Source organism: Histoplasma capsulatum (genome assembly GCF_000150115.1).
Source record: "Histoplasma capsulatum G186AR genomic scaffold supercont2.17, whole genome shotgun sequence".
Taxonomy (NCBI): domain Eukaryota; kingdom Fungi; phylum Ascomycota; class Eurotiomycetes; order Onygenales; family Ajellomycetaceae; genus Histoplasma; species Histoplasma capsulatum.
Window position 1 is genome coordinate 8,352 of NW_025544817.1, and position 25,083 is coordinate 33,434.

Here is a 25,083-nt window from a genome sequence, read left to right on the forward strand (position 1 = left end):
TGCTGCTAATCTATCGCTGCTAATCTATTGCTGCTAATCTATCTATCACTGGTAATCTATCGCTGCCAACCTACCTACCGCTGCCAACGTATCTACCACTGCCAATCTACCTACCGCTGCCAACCTACATACCACTGTTAATCTATCACTGCTAATCTATCGCTGCCAACCTATATAGGGTAAATCATGGTCCCATTTGGTCCCATTTTGTAAAATGGGACCAAATGGGACTGGGACCACTAATTTATTAGTAAAACATGATCTGGGACTAGATTTATAATATAAACAGTGTAAAGTGACTAATTTACTAAACACTATATGGGACCAGGACTAAGATATCTAATAATGGGACTGAGGAAAAATTTGGTCCCAGTCCCATGCATGGTCACACGGCCAGTCTAGTGATTATATAACTTTCTATATACAAAGTCACATATATCTGAATTTAATAGTATTTCTCTTACTAAATACAAGTATTCTGTATATATGAATATGAAATTGAACACACACCAGCAATAATCAGGTTATATGCAGTGGCATTGATGGCTGAGTGACTGCACCTCTGCATATAACCAGGTTATTGTGAGGGTTGGGTTCAAACACGCCGTAACCCGACCCACCTATAACTAATTTAACTATAACCAGTTAGTTAGTTATAGATGCCGGATTACGTTAACTGAGTAAGCACAAGGTTTCATTGGCTGTGGGCCAAAGGCCCGAAAAAAATATGTAAAAACGGCAACTCAATATCGCGGCGTCATATCAATGCTATATCCAACTACTAGCAGTGGGGTGTATCATATTACCCACTGCCATCATGATTGTACGTTGCCAATTTGTTTCCAAGGCCGTAACTGGATTGCCCCCTCCTAACAAGTCTCCATAGATCCGGTCTTTCGCCGCAACCCATATTCCTCGAATTCTCCCACGAACCCCATTGTCAGTCCAACGATGCTACCGTCCATTCTCCGCTTCAACATGGACTTTCCATCCAGACGTATTCCACTCCCAGCGGGAGGACCCTTCCACTGCCGCCATTCTCTCCTCTCTTGAATCCGCGACCGCCCCAGAACCACAGACCCTCGTCGAGAAAATCGTCCAAAAGTATTCCATCGGCCTGGCGCCAGGTAAAAAGGTGCGGTCCGGCGACTATGTCACCATCTCGCCTTACAAATGCATGACCCATGACAATTCATGGCCCGTGGCCCTCAAATTCATGTCCATTGGTGCCTCCAAGCTTCAGGATCCCAAGCAGATCGTCATGACTCTCGACCATGATGTGCAGAATAAGTCGGAGAAGAATTTGCTCAAGTATCAGCAGATTGAACTGTTTGCAAAGACTCATGATGTGGATTTTTATCCTGCAGGGCGCGGCATTGGTCATCAGATCATGGTTGAAGAAGGGTATGCTTGGCCTGGCACCTTGGTGGTAGCGTCTGATAGCCACTCCAACATGTACGGAGGCGTGGGATGTCTCGGTACCCCTGTGGTGCGGACAGATGCGGCGAGTATCTGGGCTACGGGGAAGACGTGGTGGCAGATCCCTCCAGTCGCAAAGGTCAACTTTACTGGTGTTTTACCCAAGGGTGTTACGGGTAAAGATGTGATCGTCGCTCTATGTGGCCTGTTCGACAAGGACGATGTCCTTAATCACGCCATTGAATTCACGGGATCGGAGGAAACCATGAGAAGTTTAGCGATCGATGATAGACTCACAATTGCCAATATGACTACTGAGTGGGGTGCTCTTGCTGGCATCTTCCCTGTCGACAACATTTTGAAAGGTTGGCTGAGATCCAAAGCAACAGCTGCAGCTATGTGGGGCTCATCTGTGAACGGTCTTCCAAGCTCGGCAAATACACGCTTCACACATTCTCAACTGGATAAGGTGTTAGAGCGGCCGCTGGCTGCGGACAAGGGTGCCAAGTACTCCAAAGAACTCTATCTAGATCTCTCTACACTGGCTCCCTACGTCTCTGGCCCCAATTCAGTCAAAGTTGCTACTCCATTAGACAAGCTAGAAGCACAAGATATCAAGGTTAACAAAGCGTATCTCGTCTCTTGCACGAACTCCAGAGCGTCTGACCTGGCCGCTGCTGCGAAGGTCTTTAGGCAGGCGGCGGAGAAAAATGACGGAAAAATTCCAAAGCTAGCAGATGGCGTCAAATTTTACATTGCTGCCGCCTCTATCCCCGAACAGAACGCTGCAGAGGAGGCTGGAGACTGGCAAGTCCTTGTTGAAGCAGGGGCTCAACCACTCCCGGCCGGTTGCGGACCTTGCATCGGCCTAGGCACTGGTCTCCTGGAGCCAGGCGAAGTAGGCATCAGCGCCACAAATCGCAACTTCAAGGGCCGCATGGGCAGTACGGAAGCAAAGGCCTACCTTGCTAGTCCCGAAGTCGTCGCCGCCAGCGCGCTGCGCGGCACAATTAGCGGGCCGGGATGGTACGAAAAGCCAGAGGGTTGGGCTGGCGTTAGTCGCGGTGAGGGAGTTGGCATCAAGGAAGAGGATAGGATGCTTACCGCTGAAGAAGCCATTGCTAAAGTCATCGGCCAGCTTGATAACATGGTCGAAGATGCGGAGAAGATCTATGGCAACGAAGCCACATCATCAACCTCAACATCTCAACCTTCCCAGCAATCAAAACAACAAGAAGAACCAGGAATTGAATCCAGCGCTCTCACTGAGCTCTTCCCAGGCTTCCCCGAATGCGTCTCCGGCGAAATCATCTTCTGTGACGCCGACAACATAAACACCGACGGCATCTACCCCGGCAAATACACCTACCAAGACAACATCTCCACCGACCAAATGGCCCAAGTCTGCATGTCCAACTACGACGCCGCCTTCTCCCAACTCGCCCGCGCCGGCGATATCCTCGTCACAGGCTACAACTTCGGCTGCGGCAGCTCGCGCGAACAGGCCGCCACCGCCATCCTGGCCAAGCGCATCCCACTCGTCGTTGCGGGGAGCTTTGGCAATATCTTCTCGCGCAACAGCATCAACAATGCGCTGATGGGGTTGGAGGTACCGAGGCTGATTGAGCGGTTGAGGGAGTCGTTTAGCAGTACCGGAGCTGGCAAGAAGGCGCTCACACGAAGAACCGGGTGGACGTTGACGTGGGATGTTAGGAGGAGTCGGATTGAGGTGCAGGAGGGTGAGGGCGGGGAAAAATGGACTCACAAGGTTGGCGAGTTGCCGCCAAATGTGCAGGAGATTATTGCACGGGGTGGGTTGGAGAAGTGGGTTAAAAATGCGATTGCGCAGTCATAGTATTCATGGTCGTATTTCTATTATTGCTTATGGATAGATGGTTTGCGGCGTACATTTTTTGCGACATTTTCGTTCCCTTTTGGTTTTCTTTTAATGTTTATCTTTTTTTTGGCTTTCCTCTGTGAGCATGTCATCGGCGATACCTCGGGCTCTCTGTCCCCCTTTTCCTTTCTCCTCTTGATTTCCATAGATACTTGTGGTTCCTACCTCATATTTCGGCCCCTTGTCTTTTCATATTCCCTGGGATTTCTTACATCGGATGCTGGAGAGAAAATAAAAAAGAGCATGTATGACTTGCTTTTCATAATCTTTTTTAAATTGCCCTTTTACTGGACGGCCTTATGTGTCCGTCTAGCTTCGACTATGTGTGAGTTGCCAAGTCAACCTTGGAATTAATCTGTAGTATTAGTAGCATTGATGAAAAAAGCAATAAAGGCCCTGATGTGCCCAGCACTGAAAATTGGATGATAGCCTGTCCTTTCTGGTACTCAGTGCCTCTCTCATATGGTTTCTGATTTTATGTGTTGTCAAACATCAGATTAATGAGCCAACAACTGTGCTGTTGTTCAATTCTTTAGGAGGTCAAATTGTACTTGCCAACACGCAAACAACAACTCATTAATTGCCAGTTAAAATAACTATTTATCTAGAGAATTAGACAGAGAGATTAATTCTCAAGGGTAAAAAGACTGGCATACCAGGCAACCCAACTTCAATCCCGAGCATCCCAAGATTTTTCAGTATACCAGTCCAGGGGCATGAATTAGCTTTGAGATCACTGATCACTTGTCAAATCATTGGCTCCACACAGCGTCTGCGGAGGTATTATAAACTCTGCGGGGTTAACGAAGTACAGCCATACATATCGCAATGGACAATACCCAAGGAATGATCAATATCAAGACTCAATTAAGTCAGAAGGTTTTTGGATACAGCCCACTTGGTGGAAAGCGGCCTATCGTCTTTGCAGGCAGATACCTTGGGTAGTTAACTATCTTCCGTACCTCCAACGTAGCCTGCCTTTCTCAGTAAAGAATGACAATTGGCGCTTTTTCCAGTTATGCATAACTAACAGTCGGTTGTAGGAAGCCTGCCTATATTCCTCAACGAGCTCAACTGCATCGAACATACAAGTCTCTCTCGATGGCTGGTTCTTAGTCAGTAGTCAGCTGTGCTAGTTACTGACCTGAGCCCTGATTTGTTTTGTTTCCCATTTACCCCTGAATCCACGCCGGCAGGGAGCGAGTGAAACCCAAACGCCTCCCTTTCCCCCTTCTTTTGTTCCTGCTGCTGCTGGTTTCTTGGCTGCACCACCTCAGGGCGAGCAGGTATGCTTTGAGATGAGATGCCTCCATCACATCAAATTCAGGATGAACATTACCGATGAATTCCTACGTGCACAGAGTCTCAACACTCCTCGAACAAAAACACCAGCGGCACAAAGGACGTACCTAGTGTGGAGTTCCAATGTTTCGAAAAATGTAAATATCATACTATGTACGTACTGTACATGTACTGTACATGTACAAATTCGTCTATATTTCTTGTCTGGCATTGGTGATCCCATTCATCCAGTCATAAAACTACCAAAGCGACAAGGAGATACGGGGGAGTTAATGAGAAGGAAAGGTTAAGCACAGAAAGAGAAAACCCGAAAAAGCGGCAAAATTTGATCGACATTGAGATTAAAAGCAATTCCCATAAGTTTCTGTATAAACACACCCATAATAGTAACACCTTAGCAAAACATGACAGGAAAACAAAAGAGATAAAACCCCGTTCTAGCATTAAGCCCATTCTCCATCATATACAACTGAGCGCCCCAACTACTACTTCCTCGGCGTAGGAGGAAGGTAAGTCCCGGCATCCAGTTCAGCAAAGTTGCCTGTCCCATCACCGCTCAACTCCTGTGGTACGTGTTCCGGAATATCCGCTGGTCTATTCGACTCCACAACGCCATTGATATTCCCACCGCCTTGCTTACCCCAGCCCCATGACGGCGGAGGGGAAGATGGGTTAAACCCAGCAGTCGATTGTCGGTTATTCAACGAACTATCCACGCTCATGTAGCTCATATGACCCGGTTGCGAACCCACGGCAGTTGTACCCATCTCGCTTGGCGGCGCGCCACCAACCTCGCTCTTCGCGCCTGTTGACCACCCGCCACCGCTGGCCGATAACGCCCATCGCCGCGTGCGGTCGGCGCTGGCGCCATCTTCGGACCGGACCCATTTGCGGTAAATATCCAGGCGGCCTAGGAGGAAGAAGAGGGCGCCGAGTACGGCGAGGCCGACTACCGCGCCCACAACGATGCCGGCAATGGCGCCGCCGCTTAGAGAGTGGCTGTGGGGGGATGGATTTTGGGGTGTGTCTGTTGATTGACCTCCTTCTCGACCTTCGGCTGGAGGGCTCTGGCCCGGTTCCAGTTGGAACGGCGCACGCTTGGCTTTATTGTATTGCTTTTCCCAGGACATGGTTTCATTCTATTTTTGCGTGGGAGGACGGTTGAAGGGTCATGTTTGTTAGCTAGATGTTTGCCATGGAATGAGGGGTTTTTTTATTTCCTTTTTGCTTTTTTTTTTTTTTTTTTTTTTTTTTTTTTTTGCATCGCGGACTATGAGAGTTTTTTTTACATACCGGGTTGATCGCGCCAACCATTCCGTTGGTCATGCATGAACCAATCGCAGTACAGTAGAAGAAAGTCGGCTAAGGAGTCCTGTTAGTGAGGGACGATTTGCTTTACTTTGCTCCCTCATGAAACTGAAATGAAAGAAAGCGAAGCCGGTAAGACCAAAAGGAAAGGGAAAAGAAGGATATACCTCCGCAGTATCAACCGTCCAGGTCCATATTTTAGGCTAAGAAGAGAGAAACAGAGTTAGTAACATCTAGCCATATCGAATGAGGTAATGGAAGAGAAAGGGATGCGAGAAATAGGAAAGAAAACTGACTGTTGTATAACTATCTAATTCGAAATGCCCTGAAAAGAATACATCATGGCTTGCCGGCACACACGGAGCGTTGAAATCGGCCCTCACCACCGAATGGTTCGACGGATAGAACTCGAAAACAATTTCATCGCCTACATCTGCCTCAATGGAATTTGGATCGTACCCGTGTGGACTCTGCTTTGGCGCAACTGAAATGGTATGGGTGGCCGGGCCTGTTTTTATTGACGATGAAGATGTCGCTATTGGGCCCGTTCCGCCGGTGAAATCGCCTGGCCCTCCGCTCATGATGATCTTGTCGGTCAACAATTCCTCACTATTCGCTTCCAGTTGCTTGGGAGTTTCGATTGATGTATATCGAAGAACTCCTGCAACGATATAAAAAATCGAGATTCAGTGATTCAAAATTCACAAGAGAATCAACCAAGCACAATGGGAAAGAGGAGAGGTTGCAGTGAGTGAGGAAATAATGAGAAGGCTGGGGCGAAAAGACAACGAGGAGGCTCTCAGAGAACAGAGGGGTTGTACGGCTGAGGGTGAATGTTGGTGCTTTGTTGAGCGTTATTGGATGAAGTGTCAGCTCTGCACTGGGACGGGCTTGGTTATATCCCATTATTTGGACCGGGTATCAATGCAGTACACTCTTGTCCCTGTCTCCTAAGACATGCTCTTTCCCTTTTCTGGCCATATTCGGTTTTCCCGAATCATATCCCGGCGGATTCAAAAGTAACTATCCGCTTGAGTCGCGTAAGGGTAAGAGTATCTTCTGTATTTCTCACGGATACGCGAGAAGTCCCCATTGAACCCTTTGACCCTTTTTTACCACCCAGCGTCACCCAGGGTCTCGACCGCTAGTGGGGAGAGTGGGGAGTGGTGGTGAGAAACGTTTAAATGATGGAAGAAGTGGCCGTCAACCGTTGCTTAGGTGTAATTTTAAAATGAAGAGGCAAAACTGTACTTCCTCCGAATCCTCATCCATCGTCGGCATTTCTTCCCGGACCAAAAATTGATGGATTTATCGACCCGCATTCATCTGCTTCAAACCCATGACACTGTGTCCGTTTGTAAACGGTTACCAACCAACAATTCGTGGCTGTCGCAGCGTCTATTGGACCGGCCGAAAACGACGCCGGCTAATGCTCATGCATGAAAGAACCAAAAATACCTTCCGCTTGCAAGGGTTCGACGCTCACTTTGACCAACATGCGTAGGTTCTGATTGGCCCAATATCAACATTTGGACCTGGCCACATTTTCCATGCTCTTTCCTCGCCTTCAGCTGCAGGACGGCAGCGCTGCGGAGTTGCTTGAAATCATAATGATGACAGAGGCTACGACAGAACGACAGATCAAAAGATCGACCGATCTTGAGGAGGCGTTCATGGGTGTCGTCGAACTGGCTGTTCGCCTTGCACCTGATCATGGCACCCTCGACCACGTCAGCCGTCTTATTCGTAGGGGAGTGCAATTTCAATTATTCAGGGTCCTGGCAAAGGCAAGAGGTAAATGAAAATGTAACGCCAGGAGAATGTGGCTTTTCGGTGTGTACTGCACGGACGTTTTCCCCTCTCCTCTCGGATGTTCCAATTTCTTTGCTTTTTTTTTTTTTATTATTTTATTTCCTTCTCTGCATTGAATTGAAAACTTCAAAACAATTGTTGGGAAATTGGCTGGCGGTATGAGCCAGTCTCTTCGATCGCAACTGTCAAAGCCTTTAATCCTCTATAATTACCCAGCTTCCGTACTCCGTACAAGCAGACGAGGGCTAGGAGTAAGACCCCTCACAAGCATAATGTGTGCAGCAGCTGTACCATGTTTTCGCACCAAGGAGACTTGAAATAACTCTGCTCCAGCCGGAATGAGGAACTGTAAGCGCTGTCTGGCCCATGATTGGGGGAAATCTCTTCTGGAGCCTTTGAGCAGTTAGATTTTAATCGTTAGTCCTAGAAGTCGGGAAGTTAGCTAGTTATTAATAGCAAGAATATTCCGAAATCACGGAAGGATTGGCGTCGAAAATACGGAGTAGTTAACAGAATAATATAAATCCCATGGTCGTTCAGTGACGGTACATCGTGCACACGCAGCTTTTGTCAAGAAAAGGAGTTGTTTCAAGATCCTTCATATGTGGACAAACCATTCCTCACCTCTTCAAGGTTCAATCAGGGATTGCACTCCGTTACGTTATACCAGGCTCTGAATGAACGGATAGTTGCTCGGTTAACGAAGTGGGTTGATGAATACTAGTACACAGCACAGCTTTTATAGGAACCCCTTGTGATGGTGTTGAGGATTCCATGATAATAATCGGGTATTTTGAAAACTCGACGTGCTTTGAAGGCGTGAGTGTCAACTACGAACTTTAGAGTCTCCTTTTCACTCTGTACTCGCTGGAAGGCAAAACACTTCACTCTACAGATCACAAAGAAGAGAAAACGCAATGGATTTTGCTGGTACAAGGTATATACTGTACATTCTTCCCTACTTTACAGTATCTCGCCTTTGTTCATATACCACATGAAGCTTCTTTCCTTTCAGAGTATTTCTTCCTCGAGTCAGAATTCACCATCAAAGCTCTCCAGTGAAAGTTGCTAGTGAGGCCGTCTCCAGCTCAAGTGATTGGAGTTCAAGATGCTCACCACGTTTCAAAGACTGGAAAGCTTCTGCATGTAATCTATCACAGTGATGGGTTGAATCCCCCAGCTCATGTTCATGGATGAAATCAAATATGTAGGGCAATGCCCAAATACCAAAATCATCAATCTCGAAAATGCAATTTTGGCGGAACACTGGATTTCTCAATACTAAGCCAGAACATTGCATTGCCTGGGGAATTTCTTACCTTATTGCTTGGATCGGACTCAAGTCACTCGCTCGAACGACTGCGCTGGGATCTTTGCTGCCAGTGTCGTTGTTAGGAAGCCTGAAAATTTGATATCCATGGAGACCTGCAACCAAGTTACACAATCGACAGATTCTATTGCCTAAAGACCTGCTCTCGCGCCCATATCGAGAACATGCTGAGGATTATCCCCCACAGGAGGCAAGGGGCAATTGACCCCTCAAGGTGATATATAAAAAATTTATGCACCCGTGTCCTGATTAGGCTTTGGGCAATTCAAAAGTGAATATCAGGTATAACTGCTTTACCATATCCATCCGATCCCACTCCGGCCCGTCATTTTGCTATCTCTTGACTCTTTTGACTGTTGTCAAAACCTCCCTCTATCAGCCCCCCTTTCACGCCGCAAGCCAGTATATCGAGGATATCAATCCTGTATGATGCATAGTCAATTCCATCAAAGTTTTTTGAATTGATTGAAGAAGAAGTGAGAGACCCGAAGTACCACCAGGAGTCTATTGAACTTTAGAAGTCCGTAAAGATACTATAAATAATGCTAGGCAGCATCATAGGGAAGGTTTATGATCACCTCCTGAAGGAAGAGTTCAACAGACAACCCTTGAGACAGTATAAAAAAGCAAGCTCAAATCAAAGTACATCATTTTTCCCTTGAAATCCACTGCAATGAGGACCCTAGTGTAATATCAACCAGGTACGGGCAGGCAAGGGCATTACACAATAACAGCCGCCGCTATTATTGGAGCCTGTATGTACCCTATAAATAGTTAAACCCCCTGGGAAATGCCTAGGCCCCCAACCTAAGCATCACAATAACTATCAGTAAGCAGAGTCTTGCAAATTAAGCACTCATCATTAAAAGCTATAAATATCTGTTACTCAAGTTTCTCTATATAATAGCTGTAGAATATCACTGATTCAAAAATATCACCAGGCAATCTATCCACCCACGTCATGAAGTTTAGGGTTAAAGTGGTTTCAAAGTTTGCTGCGCTTAATCATTCTAATATTTCATCAGCAATCTTTGTCAATAATAGTATGCTTAGTTTTCAGCACTTCTGAGTGGTGTGAACATGATTGATAGCACACATTCTTCTCGAGACAATTCTTTGGTGCAACCAACCCAAGTGATTAGCATTAAAAGGAGTTTTCCTCGGAGTTATGACTTACCTCCTAATTTCTACCATTGTAACTGACATGGCGGAATCGAATATGTTTTATAATAATGGAGGGCGCAATTGCATTTTAAGGGGCATGTAGCCCCTCGTTGCACCAAAGATAGTTGTGGGAAAAGGATCCTCAAGGGACTTAGGGCCCTTAAAGCTTAAGTCGGAATAGTAACGTACTTCACCACTTTTTGGGACACACCACTTCCTGGGACACTAAATCACATGATATAAAACTCTGCCTTAGGGTACCTATTCCAGACTAGTGTACTTGCACTAGAGATCAATTTTGAGATGTTTAGATGTTACACACAGACTTGATATGACTGGAGTAAATAGAAATAATATATATCTACTCTTTTATATTTAGAAGTATTATATAGTCAGACAGCTTCTCATTGACTGAGTTCACAATTTTGAACAACTAAAGCTGCTAAAGTAAGTTGATCTATATTCATTATTATTAAATACTACATCAAGCAGCTGTAATCTATGAGTGTGTGAGGTTGAAGTTGTATTCTTTTGATTGGTGTATTCAAACTGTACTATATCATGTGATTTAGTGTCCCAGGAAGTGGTGTGTCCCAAAAAGTGGTGAAGTACGTTACACTAGTTTGACTACATATTGGCTTTGAATCGGTTTCAGAGCTAAGGGCACCGACTCGCCGGAGAGTTTGTTTTAGTGCGAAATTAGCCTCTTCCATTCCGAACTGCATGATCCAAGATAGATAGATCCTCATGGTTTTGTTGCATTTTGTTCATATTTCATATAGTTCTATTTGTATTTTTCTTTCAGATTGAACACCATTGTGCAAATATTTCAACCCATAGATCATTGCTGCGCCATACCTTCAGTTTGGAGCCATTTTTGAAAGTTGAATGGGCCGCCAATTGGCCTATTATGTGAAATGTTGTGGGGAAGCTAAGTTAGCTAAACTTTTAATTCGCATGCTCATTAGTTATCTGTTTTTGGAGCTCTCTTAAATTTCTTCAAGGGGATCAATTCAGCACCTTACAATCGTGTATCCCCGTTTTATCTCTACTTCACCCGATGCCCATCTACTTGGTCTCTCTGCCGTATCTGCCGGCGAGGCTATTCGACAGCGAGCAAAAATGGTGAATCTAGGACCATATATCACCCGAAACAACTACGGCCGGACCGAATATGAATGTGCCTACTGTTACAAAACCACAACATCTCTCACTGCCCTGGCCCAGCACTGTCGTGACTCCGCTGCCCATTCCTGGTGCTGCCGTTGCGAAAGGGTATTCCCACATGCAAGGGCGCTGAATGACCATCTGAAGTATTCATCTTCGCATAACGTCTGCGAGAGAGATTATTGTGACGAGGATTTTGCAACATACGATGAATGGGCAAGGCATAATGTGGATCACCATAACTGGTGCCGACCTTGCAACTGGTTTGCGCGCGATCAGTATGCGCTCACACTGCATGATATCAACCAGCATTTCATGTGTGCAAAGTGTGGCAGCTATTTCCAGAACGACAACAATCGGCGGATGGTATGTCCCTGGCACCCCGACATGCACTCACTTGCACTTGCAGATGTGTTTGCCATACCCGTTGCTTATGCTATATTCTATCTACTCTCTACTAACCTTCGTAGCATATGATCACACACCAGGAGCGAGACCGAGAATGTTACGGATGCACCAGAATGTTTTCATCCTTTTCTTCCATGCTAATCCATCTCGAATCCGGAACGTGTTTCACAGACAGAGGGCAGCTGAATTACGTAGCCACCGAGTATATGGACAGCGACGAATATTTCAGAGGGTTTGACACAATGAACCCATTCTTTTGCCCAGCCTGCCAAACTGGGTTTAATCGCCTCTCCTCGCTCTACCAGCATGTCGAGATGCGCCCGGACTGTGTTCACTTACTTTGTTACGGCGAGTGTCTTGAAGGACTGGAATCCCACCTCCAAGCTGAGTTGTAATCTTACACCTTCGTTTCTTGTTTCATGTAGTAGTTGGATGATATTTTTGCTTACCTGTCCCGTTGTAAATATCACGTGATACAAGACGAGTATTTTTGAGAATTTGGTCCATATAAACTCCTTCACCATTTTGTATTATTTTTCTTAGATTGTTCAAGACCTGCCTTCAAACAACTTATTTTTGTTTTTCTCATTAATTTTCACTATTAGAAGTTTCTTTCTATCTCCTTGTTCTTCTTTAACTTTAGTTGTGCATTGGGTATGTGTAGTGAGGGTCCAAAGTTATTCAGGATGGAGCAGGGGAACAGACTGACCTCAGATTTCCTTCTAACATGTATACTATCATCAGTTAGCAAATTGTCAAAGCTTTGGTAACAAACAGTGTGGATAAAAAAGGGTTGAATGGCTTTGGACTCTCTCTCCTCCCCCCTTTCTTCTTTCATATTTCTGCTCTTTTTTTTTCTTTGCACGATTTTTCTCTTCTTTCTTTCCTTAAAGCCCAGCATGGAGAAAAATGGCTTTAAGCTTCTCCTCTCTTTGTCTGCGAAGACTGGACACACTGGGCTGGGCGCCTATAAAGACATACTAGTGTGCACTGCATGGATTCCTTTCTATGAAAGGCTACTACTACTATCTTCCATGCTGCTTTCTCTCGCTGCCAGCGGTTTGGCTGCGCTGGTAAAGGTGTTGGCTCGTGTATGGCTTTAACTCTATATAATACACAAGCTTTGAATTCACCAACAGCTTTTCCCACAATCTCACTATTCTATCCTCCTCTACCAGAGGGAAAGGACAGAGTATTATCATGTGGCAGAAATTTCTTCATCTATGCATCAACTCAAGACATCCAATTCTTTGAGTTCTGCTAGTTGCTTGGGGACACGCAATGTGCTCTCCAGCATGCAAGTTCTTCAACTGGCTGGTCCTGATTGCCAATATGGCAGCTGAATGTCTGCCTGCACAGAGTCCAGCCAGGACTGGCCAGGATGTTCACCATTGTGTCTGATCAAGCTGGCTATTTACTTGATTTGGGTGTGAAAGCTGGTGAGGACAGTGGAATCTCTCAGAAGCTCTTAAGTGCATGACAGGGTATGCTGCTCTGTTCCATTGTTCCCCAGACGAGTCTGTTTTGAAAAGTTTGTTCAATAACGGGTCTTGAAGAAGCTAAGGGGGAAAAGATATAGTGTTGTTAATGAGCTGGTTTCCTTGTTTGAATGGGATTTCGTGGCCATTGTCAGCATCGTTTTACAATTGGCTAATCTATCTTCCTCTAGGTTCATGAAGATTCCTCCACCTATTCGATTATACTCTATTCTTTGCAAGCTTGCCTACTCCCCTCCCTCTTACACAATCTTGTGGCGATCAGGCATGTTCCCAGAAGGAAATGATGTTTATTTAAAACCAAGTTCTTCCGTTTCGTTTACAGTCCCCCGAGGAACCCGAAAGCATTCAGCAAAAAATTTCCCCCTATACCCATTTCACGTCGTTCGCTTTTTTCCTTCGGTCTTCTGAGTTGGCTAATCTTGCTCTGGTCCTCCTTGCTGATGGCATCTGATCAGAACTCTGGCCAAAGCCTTGCTGTTGCGTTGGGGCATATAAACACCCCAGAAACAACACAAGTTACGTCCAAACTGGAGATATTGCCAATTGAACTTCAGCGCGCGATCTTGGAATATGTTAGTATTTCGTTGAACTCTGCTCGTTATTTCGTGTTAGGATATTCTGCTAATCGATATTAATAGGTTTCAAGACGAGATGTTCTCAATTTGGCCCAGGTCAGAGCCATGTCTTATGCTGCTCGTCTAAACATATATACTTCGGTTTCGCTCCGCCTCGCCCAACACGAAGGCTTTATCCAGGACGTAAATCGGTTTATGTCCGCGGGTTCACGTAATATGTCTCTAGTACAAAACCTTTCGATCCTAAATTCGAAACGCAGAAGGATTCTAGGTGTATGTAGTATAGGAGCTCCTTACCGTTTTGGTCGCTCTGGAGAATGGAGGCAGAAGCGCTTATTTACCGAATATTCCATTCTCTTCAACCGGATGATGCGAATTTTGTTTTCCAATACTTCCGGTCTCCGAACTGTCCGGTAAGCTATGGGCCAAAATCTGCTTGTTCTTGAGGGGGCTTATCTAATTTCCCTCTCTCAGCTGGTTTCATTTATTTAAAATGGACCACGATACCTTCGCTTCCCTTTTTAACACCCATGTCGATACATTGATGGGGATCGAGACATATACGCTTACGGGTGACGAAATCCCAATTCTCCCCGGACACCCTAGCTTGGACCAATTCCCCAGGTTGAGAATAGGGTTCTCTGCGTTTCAGGCCTCTGGCTGCAATAAAATCCTTAACCCATCGGTTATATCGTTGATTGCCCGTTTAACCCGGCGTCTCTCTCATTTCGTGCTTGGCGATGAACGTCTAGTCCTCATCGTGGACAGCAACGCCACTACTAGGTCGAATCCACCATATATTCAGATGCCTTTACATGAAGTTTTGCAGCCACTAGCCGAAGCGCAAGTAACCTTCGGCAATTTATCACAATTAGATATCATTGGCATAGACATGACTCCGCTGCAAAATCAATTGGCCCCCTTGCGCCCCACATTCGACTTGTATAATCTCAGAAGACTCAGCCTTGTGTCCTGTGTCGGCACAGAAGGCCTTTTGAACGTGCTATCAATGCCCGCGCCTCATATGATGTCTCCATATGTGTTTAGTCGGATGCGACTGAAAGAGTTCTGTATCCGTTACGAAGGTCCAACGCTAGGATTGAAGATCGCCTTAGTACGGTTTCTAACTTCGTTTACTGGCCTAGAGCTGCTATCCGTGCTCCTTGACGATGAACCCGAAAATACAATGATCGACCACACAGGATTCATGTATGCACATGGCCCGACTTTAAAAGTTCTCGTCTGGGAAGTTCGGAAACAAAATCGACATGAGCGTCCCTTTGGGCTGGAGGATGATATTCGGGGGAAACCTGCTTTTCTTGAGCTGTTGAGTCAGACCTGCCCGAATCTCCAGGAACTCAGCGTCGTCCTTAACATGCGACTACTTTACGTGAGGGGTCGGGGCTTCGATAGGATCCACTCGCGGAGACCCTATGCGATGCTACGGCTCCCGCATCTGAAAACGCTTCACTGTCGTGATTTTCTTATGCCGAAAGGGCGCTTATTGACAACAGCTTTTGTCATCGACGCAACCAAAAGCATCGCAACCATGTTTCTCGATTGGGCATTTCACTTCCACAGGTTCTCTTCTCCGCTGGAACTATTGGCCGTCGGTCCGTTAACCTTTCATGACCGTTGGATTCAGAATCATTATTCTCAGGATTACAGCGCAAACCCTGCCGATGGCCTGATATTTTATGATGTCAGAACATGTCCGAATAACTTAATGGGTATTGCACATCAGTTGAACCCGCTCTTGACAGCGAGAGGGCCCTATGCAAGCATTGAATTGGACGATGTCGAAATGGTTCGGCAGCACTATAAGCACACCCGTGTTTTTGATTCTTACTGGCTGAAATAACTGGATGCGCCCTGTAGCCATCATGGATACCCATTGATACCCACAGGCTTACGGTAACGTGACTGCTACTTCCTCCAGGTGCAGTGTTTTGCTATAGGCGTAAGATTTGTATTCAAAACTGCATTGCCCGCTACCGCCAAACTGAGGTACGGAAAAGCTCCAGGTTCAAGCGCAAGACTTATTGCTTCTTACTCTAGAGACCTCCTACGCTCTGATATTGCCCTTCTTCTAGCTGTGGAACATTATCGTGTATTTTAGCACAACCTCCAATCTCGGCCGTCATAGCTTCACTGACTTTGCCTTGCAACTCTCTCCCATCCTCGTGCGAATTCATGTTCTGAGAGATTTGATTTTTGCGGAGCTACACCGCTCCAGAGAGCGAGGGTTTTATTTCTGTTTCTTTTTTCGAGATTCAACAACACCGTCTTACATCGCTATCGTCACGCCCCTCCCGGTTTCCTGGGAGCCATACCCCGTTACGTGACGTGATATATTCGTAGGCTGCATCTGTTCCCGAAAGTGCAACCTCTCCCGCTCCTGTGAGATTGGTGGCTGGCAACTGCCGCTGAGCCTGATTTGGGAAACGATTCACTTTCCCGCGACCCTTCAGCGCCATCTAGTCTTTTTGTCGGCTCCTTTTTGTTCAGGAAAGTCCAGTTTAACCAAAATCGCAAATAGCTGCATCCTGACTTCCTGTATATTTAACTCTTTCTTTTCCTTTACTTCCCACTCTTTCGTTAATAATTTACCTCCTGCGTCCCTTGCAGAGCTGGTTGGTTCTTGGGTTAGTACGGCTTGTTGCCATGATTAAAACGAAAGCCGCCGCACTCTGTTGTAACTTAATGTTGTTGGCAGTACTATGAAAATTTAATATTGATTTGGTTCATAACCTAATTGAAGCTTTCGGGTTGAGTATTGTCGTACTTGTGTCGTGTTCGTAATTTCATTTCAAAGCATTTCCTGAACATTTCTTCGAAACTTTCATATAGATATGTGCAGTGCCTCGCAATAAGTTTGAAACTATTGAGACTTTCTCATCAAAATCTACTAGTCCAAAAGTAGTTTAGTAGTTTGCATTGTTTATTGCAGAACTAGCTCTAATTAATTAAATTACATCTGGAAATCAAATATTTCCACTCAATAAAGAAAAACATGTGAGGAAGAAGATAGAAAAAATGAATGAGAGAATAGAGAGTGGTGTAGATGAGTGGGAAAATAGGGATAAATGGATGCACTTGAATACCATGTGATACTATAACTACAACTAATTACTACAAGTTAAATTACTTTTATATAATGTTGGAGGGATTGGATTGGGTGATTCGTGCCCTCTATACCACCACGGCGCTGGTGGTGATTGAGCACTTTTGCCCTAGTGGCCTAATACCTAATATATAAAGCCAAACTGATCACTGGGCCTGGCTGAATCAGCAAACATGTGACCAATTTCATCAAAACCAACCTCGAATCAAATTGGCAACCTTCGACATCACAGGAAGCACAGCTGTGGTCCATCCATCTACGCATGCGTAGATATTTCTTGCAGCCTCTTCGTTGGGCATCCATCCCAGGCCCACCATGGACCAGATCTCGTTGTCTGAGTTCCATTAACGGAAGCCAGCCATGCAAGCCCTCCCTACCGAGAGTCCGGGGTCAGCCCGGAGACAGGCGCTGGCAGACCACAGGCTCTGTTGTTAGTGAGCCATCGTCGACCATTTATGCGTTGTCGACAGCCCCAGGTCGAGCGGCCATTGCGATTGTTCGAGTATCTGGGCCAGCTTGTGTTCAGGTCTGTTGCAGGAAAGGTCCCAATCGATCACTTGGTTGTATTTGCTCAATCTGTCTTGTTTCCATGGTAGATCTATGACGCTCTCTGCCCCAAAAGGCCGCTCCCAAACCCTCGAGTTGCTGCTCTTCGCACCCTTTACGACCCTTCCGTTCCTCCCTCGGTCAACACCATCCTCGACAGAGCGGTTGTGTTGCACTTCCCAGCCCCAAATACCGTGACGGGAGAGGACGTGCTTGAATTGCACATCCATGGCGGACCCGCCGTGGTAAAAGCAGTCCTCAATGCAATACCCCGATGCGCGGGGGCTTTCTCCAACGAAAAGATCGCCATGCCCTCCATCCGGTACGCGGAACCTGGTGAATTCACCCGTCGCGCATTCCTCAACGACCGTCTATCTTTACCCCAGATCGAAGCACTGGGGAATACGCTTTCTGCGGAAACCGAGCATCAGCGCCGTTTAGCGGTTCGAGGAACGAGCGGTTCTCTCGCGTTTAGGTACGAGCGTTGGCGACAACAGCTGCTTTATGCCCGCGGAGAGATGGAGGCGCTGATCGATTTCTCGGAGGATCAGCATTTCGACGAGTCAATCGAGGATTTCGTGTCCTCCATTACCGGCGAAGTTCGTAATTTGGTTCGACAAATTAACCTGCACATTGAGAACGCTTCCAAGGGCGAACTATTACGGAGTGGCATTCGAATCGCGCTTCTCGGGGCCCCCAATGCTGGTAAGAGCTCGTTGCTGAACAGAATTGTCGGGAGAGAAGCTGCTATTGTAAGCAGTGAGGAAGGGACTACAAGGGACATTGTGGATGTTGGTGTTGATATCGGTGGCTATTTCTGCAAGTTTGGGGATATGGCTGGGTTGCGATCTGACCACATAGCCCGGTCTGGCTCGATGCCCATTGGTGCAGTGGAACAAGAAGGGATTCGAAGAGCCAAGGCACGCGCACTGGAATCGGACGTTGTGATTGTGGTTCTTTCATTGGAGGAATCTGATAACGGGACTGGCGTCAAGTTGGTCCTCGAGCCGGAAGTTGTTGACGCCGTTCGCAGTTGTATAGCCCTTGAGAAGCACATGATTGTGGCAGTTAACAAGTTTGACAAATACTCTCCAACCACCTATACGGCTAGAACACAGCAAGAACTTGTGGATAGCTTGACTGAGGAAATCTCATCCGTGGAACCCCGCCTTACCCAAGATCAGATTTTCCTAATTTCGTGCAGGGAGGCCGAGAACGAGGTATCCAAAGAGGCCGACCCCGGCAACATACAAAAATTTCTTGGGGAACTAATTCGGACTTTTAAAAGGATGTCGACGCCGTCTGAATTGGATAATGGAAATGAGCAATTTGATAAATTATACTGGGAAGACTCGCTGGGAGTCACCCATCGACAAAGATCTAATTTACAAAAATGTGTCCAGCACTTAAACGACTTTCTATCCCAAACGTGCCAAACTCCTGATAATGCTGCAAACGCTGAACAAATTGAGGTGAATTTCGATATTGTAACAGCGGCGGAACATCTTAGGTTCGCGGCCGATTGTCTGGCGAAAATCACGGGTCGTGGGGAGAGCGGGGACGTGGAGGATGTTCTAGGAGTTGTATTCGAAAAGTATTCCCTCCCACCAATTGGCCCACACTTCCATTCGTGACAACAGCCGAGATACTGACGATGAAACCGCCCACAGATTCTGTGTCGGCAAATGAGTGTAGTAGGTTTCAGTTCCGTCAAAAAAAAAATCTAAGAACGGCAAAATAACCCGTAATCAAAAACTCCGTCGTCGCGTCGTAAAGCGAGCTTTAGAACGTCTATCCCACCAATCTATCTTGCCTTTCCTCCTCTTGACTTCCTGTCGCAAATTCAAGACTTGCCCCTCCGTCCACACTCTTCTCATTCACGCTTCGGCTATGAATCGTCGTTATCGCCATCGTTCACGTCATTGTAACCGCCCCGTCCTTGCAAATATAACTGTGTCATGGTGTTTGAGGATATAGATCGCTCGATAGGACAGTTGTAACCACCACGTCCCATCGGTGTTTGCATTCGGATAGAGCGCAGGCTGCGCGAAAGGTTGCGTCTGTGTTGCACGTGGGTGTTGCTTTGATGACTCTAATTTGCGGCCGATTGATTTGGAATGAGATCGAGACGATTTTGACTCGGTCGTGGATTCCCCGGGCTGCTTTACGTTGTAAATGCTGCTTCAGTTGTAACCTCCACGGCCCATGTGGTGTATTCTCGTTGGTTGTCGATATGACTCTGGCTTTTGGTTTGGAGTCTTTAGTCCAGATAAAGATGATAAATATATCAATAAAGGAAGTTTCGAGATAAAATCAAACAAAAAGTATTTTATAAAGTTGGACGCAAGGCTTAAAGAAAGATGCTGAATTATTATATATCTGGGTGAATGAAAGAATTCGAAATAGAAATTAAAAATATGTTTATCTGCTTTGGTGTGAAGAAAGAAAAACGAGGATATCAGGCAGAAAGGAAGAAATCATCGCAAGATATATATAGCGCCGTTTTCATTTCCTCAAACAAAAAGTCCTGCCTAGCCACACATAAACGCCAAATGAGAGATACAAATCGATACACCAGATACCTGGATCTTAAGGTATCCTTTGGTTAGTTATCATCTTCGTTGTGACTAATACTTCATAATCCCGGTCAGTAATCATCCGAGAAAAATATAAAAATAAATGCGTGATACAACGAAAACAGCCACAAAATGATCCAGAAACAGCCCGACCGAAAGAAAACAAAGATTGCAAAATCAAAAACGATTGGAAATCGGAACTGAACTCAGCTAAAAAGGTTATCCCAGAACAAACGAACGAGCCGCAGGATCGCCCACGCCCATGCCACGCTAAGTCATGCAACACGGTTCCTTCAGCAGGAACGGTGCATCCAACTGCGACAAGATGGGCCAGGATCGAATGACCAAGCAATAATCTGGCAGATAACTATACAAGCCACGATTCAGACCCTCTTTTGGGGCTTATGGGTTCCGCGGGCGACTCGGTATTCCCGCCCTGCTGAAAGCACTGATCCTTTCTTGTTCCATTTGACCCCGCGGCTGGAAGACGCTAGCAGGGGACTCTGAGGATCCTGACAGGGGAATTTCAGGGCGATAACAGAGCTAATCCTTAAAAGGTCGAGTTGACCTTGGCCATTTCAACCGGTTGGCAGTCGAGCAGCCCCCAAGAACGATCGGTATTCGGATTCGGAGTCCGCTCTGCTTGCTCCAGGCACCAAAGTCTAAAATAAGAACTTGCTATCCCGCTTGCTAGACGGGGAGTTTTAGTCAAAAACCCGAAATATTTTCCGTTTTTATTGTCTATGGCATGTCAAATTGAGTTTTACCGGAAATATGTAAATTCAAACTCTCCTGACAGATAGAGGTAAAAAAAAGAATTACAATTCGGTTTCAAGAGACAAAGACCCGATGCTGCTTTGATATCACGTGAATCCACTGTAGCCTAGATTCTCAGCCCCAAGTCACGGGGCTGAGTCTAAAACTAAAAATAGAAAGCTAGATGAAATTAAGTTATACGCTAGGTTTAATTTGGGTTTGCCCTACTTCCATCTTTTCGTCATCGCAACTGCGCTTCTCACATCGAAGTTTTCACATTGTGTGGGCATAAATCGCGTATTTGTTACGGATGGAGCGAAAACTCACGATCATATTTACACCACGTCCGGGCAAGTCATCGTTCGTTGCAGCAGGGTTAGCGTCTTACTCCGTTGTTGTTTAACGAACTCGTTGAACGAACTCGTTACACGATGGGGACTGACATGACTCAACGAGGCGAGGATGCATGTCGACCAACGAGATTAAATGTCAAAATTATGAGGAAATAAATGCCGAACCGTATTACTAGTCAAGATACCCAAAGAGGAAGAAGAAATGGATCACTTCCGATGAAGCCCGTAGACGCACAAAGTCAGAGGCAAAAGCTCCATGGAATAACTGCAAAATTGATTCTTAGGTAATAATACTAAAAAAACCAAACGCGCTCAGTGTGAAAATTCAATCGTTTTCTGCAAGAAACTGCCTTGCCGAGCGCCGAATCTCGAACAGGGCGGCCACTAACCAGTAGCCCACAGGGCTGGACGCCAGTCATGACACTGTTGGTTGAGCTGCCCTTTGATTGATGAGATTAGTGTGGGGTTTGAGACTGAGCAGTTTGCCGAGGGAACCAACCATTGCTCTTGGGTCGACTATGGGGACGAGACGTTTGCTGTTATTATTTTTGTTTGGCGGACACGGAAAGAATATGCGGAGTCTGCCAAGTTCGTTTGAAAATGCGCCATAAGATTTTCTAAATGAAACCACATTTTATAGGAAAATAAATGCTCTTATACAGCTTCGACCGCGTACGGCGTTGTTGGGAAGCCGCTTAATTCAATCGCATCATAAAACAAAGACAATCAAATGAAAACGACATGTACGCTTCAGAGACAGGCAAAATTTTCCCAGATAATTTCTTCAATTTGCATTTGTTTTTATTTTCTATATTTGCTGGGCAGTGACAATGAACGTATCACTAACCGTCTGAGGACCTGAAACCTCCCCACTCCGGTAATACGCCAAAACGGGTCATGTCAACAATGAAGAGTTCGTCTAGCCATGCTCAGTGCATATGGTGTCTTTCTGCTTTGTCCATAAAGACATATTTTGAAACAACGGCGGAAATTTGAACTAATCAATAGATAACGACTATTTTAATGGCCGCATGGGAGGGGATGGAATAATTTTGATCCTGCTTGAGCTCTTCCACTAAGTAGCTACCCGCCATGCACTTTAGAGCAGCTTTGAGGTCATATGAAACATCTACAAACAACACGAAAAGACTAACTTGAGACGGGGCCAATCCGATTTGCCCCTCGGGTTCTGTACGCTTTTACTGAACCAATATCCATATACCATAGGCTTTCAATGAATGAACATATATAGTGATAATTACTAACTACCAAAATATTTATAAATTGGGCTCTATCAGGCAATTTTGTTATTGTTTTCCAGCATTTGTGCGTCCGGATAAACAATTCCGTACGACACTTTAGAAGCAAAGCAGAGAAGAAAAAGAAAAGTAGGCGTCATTGAGCGGTACAAACGCCTCTCACAGCATGTACGGCACGCTCTGGGGATCTTTGCTCTGCCACGTGGAACAGGTGTATGGACGTATATCTAGATGCGTTGGATACTTTGTGGCACATCACTGAGACAGTCTCAGAGATGAGTTCATCGGTACACTTTGGTTGAGAGAGGAGGATTTTGCAAGCAATGATGAATTAGAGCTGGCTTGCGCCCCCGATTTTTGCTTCTCTTGCCCCTTTTTGTTTTTCTTTTCCATTTGCTGCCTTTCTTCCTTCCTCCCCCTTCCCCTCCCCCTGTCCCCTCTTTTTTCTTTCCTTTTTGGTGGAGAAATTGAGGTTGCGTGGCGAGACCACCTGCGGGGCATGCCAATATAGAGTCATTCATTATACAGCTAGCTCTTTTGAGAGAATCCGTGAAACTAACTGGCGTGCCCTTCGGAGGAGTGGGAAGATTCCCATCGGGTGGGTGAGTTGAGCAGCATATTAGCGTGATCTGGTTAACTGCCGAATACGATGTTTGGGTGATTCTCTGCATAATACGAGGATCGAAAGTTACCTGGCATGTGGCTGAAAAATCCCCTGTGTGGCAAGAAACCATTATCCTCAAGGGCCCAACGAAAGCTGTTGGAGAAGTCTCTTACCCCTTCCTGAGAAATAACAGTCTTCGGTGACTGACGGACTTCACAGTCCCTGAACCGAAACCATCAATGCTGGAGGTAAATTGGGAGATTCTGGAGATGCCTTGTTATTGAGTCATACCCTCGAAGCGTGAGTCCTCTCATCCAGGAGTCAACGGCACATCGTGGCACGGATAGACAGTTGAGGCTGGGCACGAAGTCGTAACGACTCAGGCATCCATCATTAATCGTTCACCTTTCACCATTGCGAATCTCGCAAAGTTTCTCCAGGCAACACAGCCCATCGGCCACTTATTGAGTCATTCACGACCGAATCCATCTGTATGGTAGGTCTAGGTTCGGGCCGCTGAGGGAACCCGCGGAGTGCCGAAAGTCAATCAGGCTTTCGCGATGGTAGCTGCAGCTCGCCATGGCCTCGAATGGAAATGGGAGATCCCTTTTTGACCATTCCTGAACAGTTTCGTTATGAATGGACCGTATGGCCAGCCACAGCAATCCCTTGTACATGTACAATACATGGAGGAGGCAATCCTAGCAGTTGTGTCACATGGAGAATGGAAACATATTTTACTTATGTTTGCCGGATGATGACCTACATTCCCGCAGCTCGTGCATCAAGCCCGTTGATATAAGCTCCAAATCAGTTGAAACGGACATAAAGGAGGTCCATTTATCCCAAGCTGAAATGTTGGAAAGCGAACGTCGATGAACTATGTGGATGATTACCCTAGCCACAATTTTATTTTTATTTTTATGTGTTATGGGGGTACTGGCAGTGCAGCAGCTGAGAGATAATGAGTACCAGATATAAACCCCCCAACTTGCCCCATGTATCACTCTTCCACACAAGGGCATAGTTCATTTGTTGCGAAAACGGTGTACAGAGCAAATCTCGTTAATTCTGGACCCCGGGAAACACATTCTGCAGACACAGGAGTTGCATCAGTTTAACCAGCCCGCCGATGTTAGTATGACTGGTTATTCCTGGCTAGAAATATGGCCGGACTGGTGTCATTTCCAATCATTATACGGAGCAGCATTCTACGTAATCCGCATCTTCCACGGCTCACCTCTTACGTACGCGCGTATCGGTTAAAGAGAAGCACCGGAGGACTCGGCTTGCTGGCAGTTCCCATATCTAGGATTGTCCCTTGCAGGATTTAGAAGAACTGCCCCCAACCCCGGCAACCTGAGCTGGGTCGCTGTGCTACCAGCTGGCACATATGAGTAATATGGGCCCTGCAGTGTAAATCATGGGTATCCATAGATAGTTATCCATAGGGCTGAGCAGTCTGAGGCACATCCGATCTGATAGGGGGATTTTTTTTTTTTCCTGAACAAGCCACGTTCGCGATTCAAGCTGGGTATCACCAGGTTGACAATGTGATACATCGAGGAAGTACCTCACAGGTACCAGTGGCTGGGCGGTGGGACAGGGGAGGCTGGGTTGGGTTTGACTGTAAGAATAATCCCCTTGTTCATTTTTTTTTCGTTTTCTTTCCAGGAGTTGCAGTGGTAGTTATTTCCTAATATTGGCGAGTGAACAAGCTCGACACGGCGCGGAAACCGAACATCCCATCCCGGTTTCTGGTGATGTCATTGATGTCAGCTGGTTCGAATATCAGCTCCATGGACGAGTTGGAGTGGTTCTTGTGGGATGTTGATGGCCTATCCGCTCAATGCCGGCTTTTCAACAGAAAATGAGTCAGGTAATTAACTAGTTACTGGTATGTTTGGCCTTGCGCTCTACCAGTCAGCTCCAGCAGAAGGAATATTTCAAACAGGTCCTCGAGCACAGGTGACCGTGGTGCGGC

General features: G+C 46.1%; 8 protein-coding genes across 8 annotated transcripts; 7 read left to right on the plus strand and 1 right to left on the minus strand.

The window, feature by feature from the left end:
* Nucleotides 1–783: 783 nt before the first annotated feature.
* On the plus strand, nt 784–3,274 carry HCBG_08630 (homoaconitase; the record flags this gene model as incomplete). Its single annotated transcript, XM_045435679.1, has 2 exons — nt 784–823; nt 887–3,274. 2 exons carry the CDS (start codon nt 818–820, stop codon nt 3,272–3,274), a joined length of 2,394 nt encoding a protein of 797 aa, XP_045283471.1.
* A 1,647-nt stretch (nt 3,275–4,921) lies between these two features.
* HCBG_08631 (extracellular serine-rich protein) lies at nt 4,922–6,507 on the minus strand (the record flags this gene model as incomplete). Its single annotated transcript, XM_045435680.1, has 4 exons — nt 4,922–5,757; nt 5,912–5,980; nt 6,094–6,129; nt 6,265–6,507. The coding sequence occupies 4 exons, from the start codon at nt 6,505–6,507 to the stop codon at nt 5,104–5,106; spliced, it is 1,002 nt and encodes a 333-aa protein (XP_045283472.1).
* Nucleotides 6,508–11,354: 4,847 nt separating this feature from the next.
* On the plus strand, nt 11,355–12,202 carry HCBG_08632 (uncharacterized protein; the record flags this gene model as incomplete). Its single annotated transcript, XM_045435681.1, has 2 exons — nt 11,355–11,765; nt 11,870–12,202. The coding sequence occupies 2 exons, from the start codon at nt 11,355–11,357 to the stop codon at nt 12,200–12,202; spliced, it is 744 nt and encodes a 247-aa protein (XP_045283473.1).
* Nucleotides 12,203–12,706: 504 nt separating this feature from the next.
* On the plus strand, nt 12,707–13,484 carry HCBG_08633 (uncharacterized protein; the record flags this gene model as incomplete). Its single annotated transcript, XM_045435682.1, has 3 exons — nt 12,707–12,898; nt 13,147–13,246; nt 13,477–13,484. The coding sequence occupies 3 exons, from the start codon at nt 12,707–12,709 to the stop codon at nt 13,482–13,484; spliced, it is 300 nt and encodes a 99-aa protein (XP_045283474.1).
* Nucleotides 13,485–13,746: 262 nt separating this feature from the next.
* HCBG_08634 (uncharacterized protein) lies at nt 13,747–15,669 on the plus strand (the record flags this gene model as incomplete). The annotated part of the gene is made up of 4 exons (XM_045435683.1): nt 13,747–13,878; nt 13,945–14,294; nt 14,356–15,494; nt 15,626–15,669. The coding sequence occupies 4 exons, from the start codon at nt 13,747–13,749 to the stop codon at nt 15,667–15,669; spliced, it is 1,665 nt and encodes a 554-aa protein (XP_045283475.1).
* Nucleotides 15,670–17,243: 1,574 nt separating this feature from the next.
* On the plus strand, nt 17,244–19,892 carry HCBG_08635 (tRNA modification GTPase GTPBP3; the record flags this gene model as incomplete). Its single annotated transcript, XM_045435684.1, has 2 exons — nt 17,244–17,531; nt 17,602–19,892. 2 exons carry the CDS (start codon nt 17,268–17,270, stop codon nt 19,183–19,185), a joined length of 1,848 nt encoding a protein of 615 aa, XP_045283476.1.
* A 211-nt stretch (nt 19,893–20,103) lies between these two features.
* HCBG_08636 (uncharacterized protein) lies at nt 20,104–20,471 on the plus strand (the record flags this gene model as incomplete). The annotated part of the gene is made up of 2 exons (XM_045435685.1): nt 20,104–20,155; nt 20,203–20,471. The coding sequence occupies 2 exons, from the start codon at nt 20,104–20,106 to the stop codon at nt 20,469–20,471; spliced, it is 321 nt and encodes a 106-aa protein (XP_045283477.1).
* Nucleotides 20,472–22,661: 2,190 nt separating this feature from the next.
* HCBG_08637 (uncharacterized protein) lies at nt 22,662–24,500 on the plus strand (the record flags this gene model as incomplete). Its single annotated transcript, XM_045435686.1, has 6 exons — nt 22,662–22,716; nt 23,024–23,097; nt 23,447–23,595; nt 23,876–23,970; nt 24,154–24,346; nt 24,368–24,500. The coding sequence occupies 6 exons, from the start codon at nt 22,662–22,664 to the stop codon at nt 24,498–24,500; spliced, it is 699 nt and encodes a 232-aa protein (XP_045283478.1).
* Between the last annotated feature and the right edge of the window lie 583 nt (nt 24,501–25,083).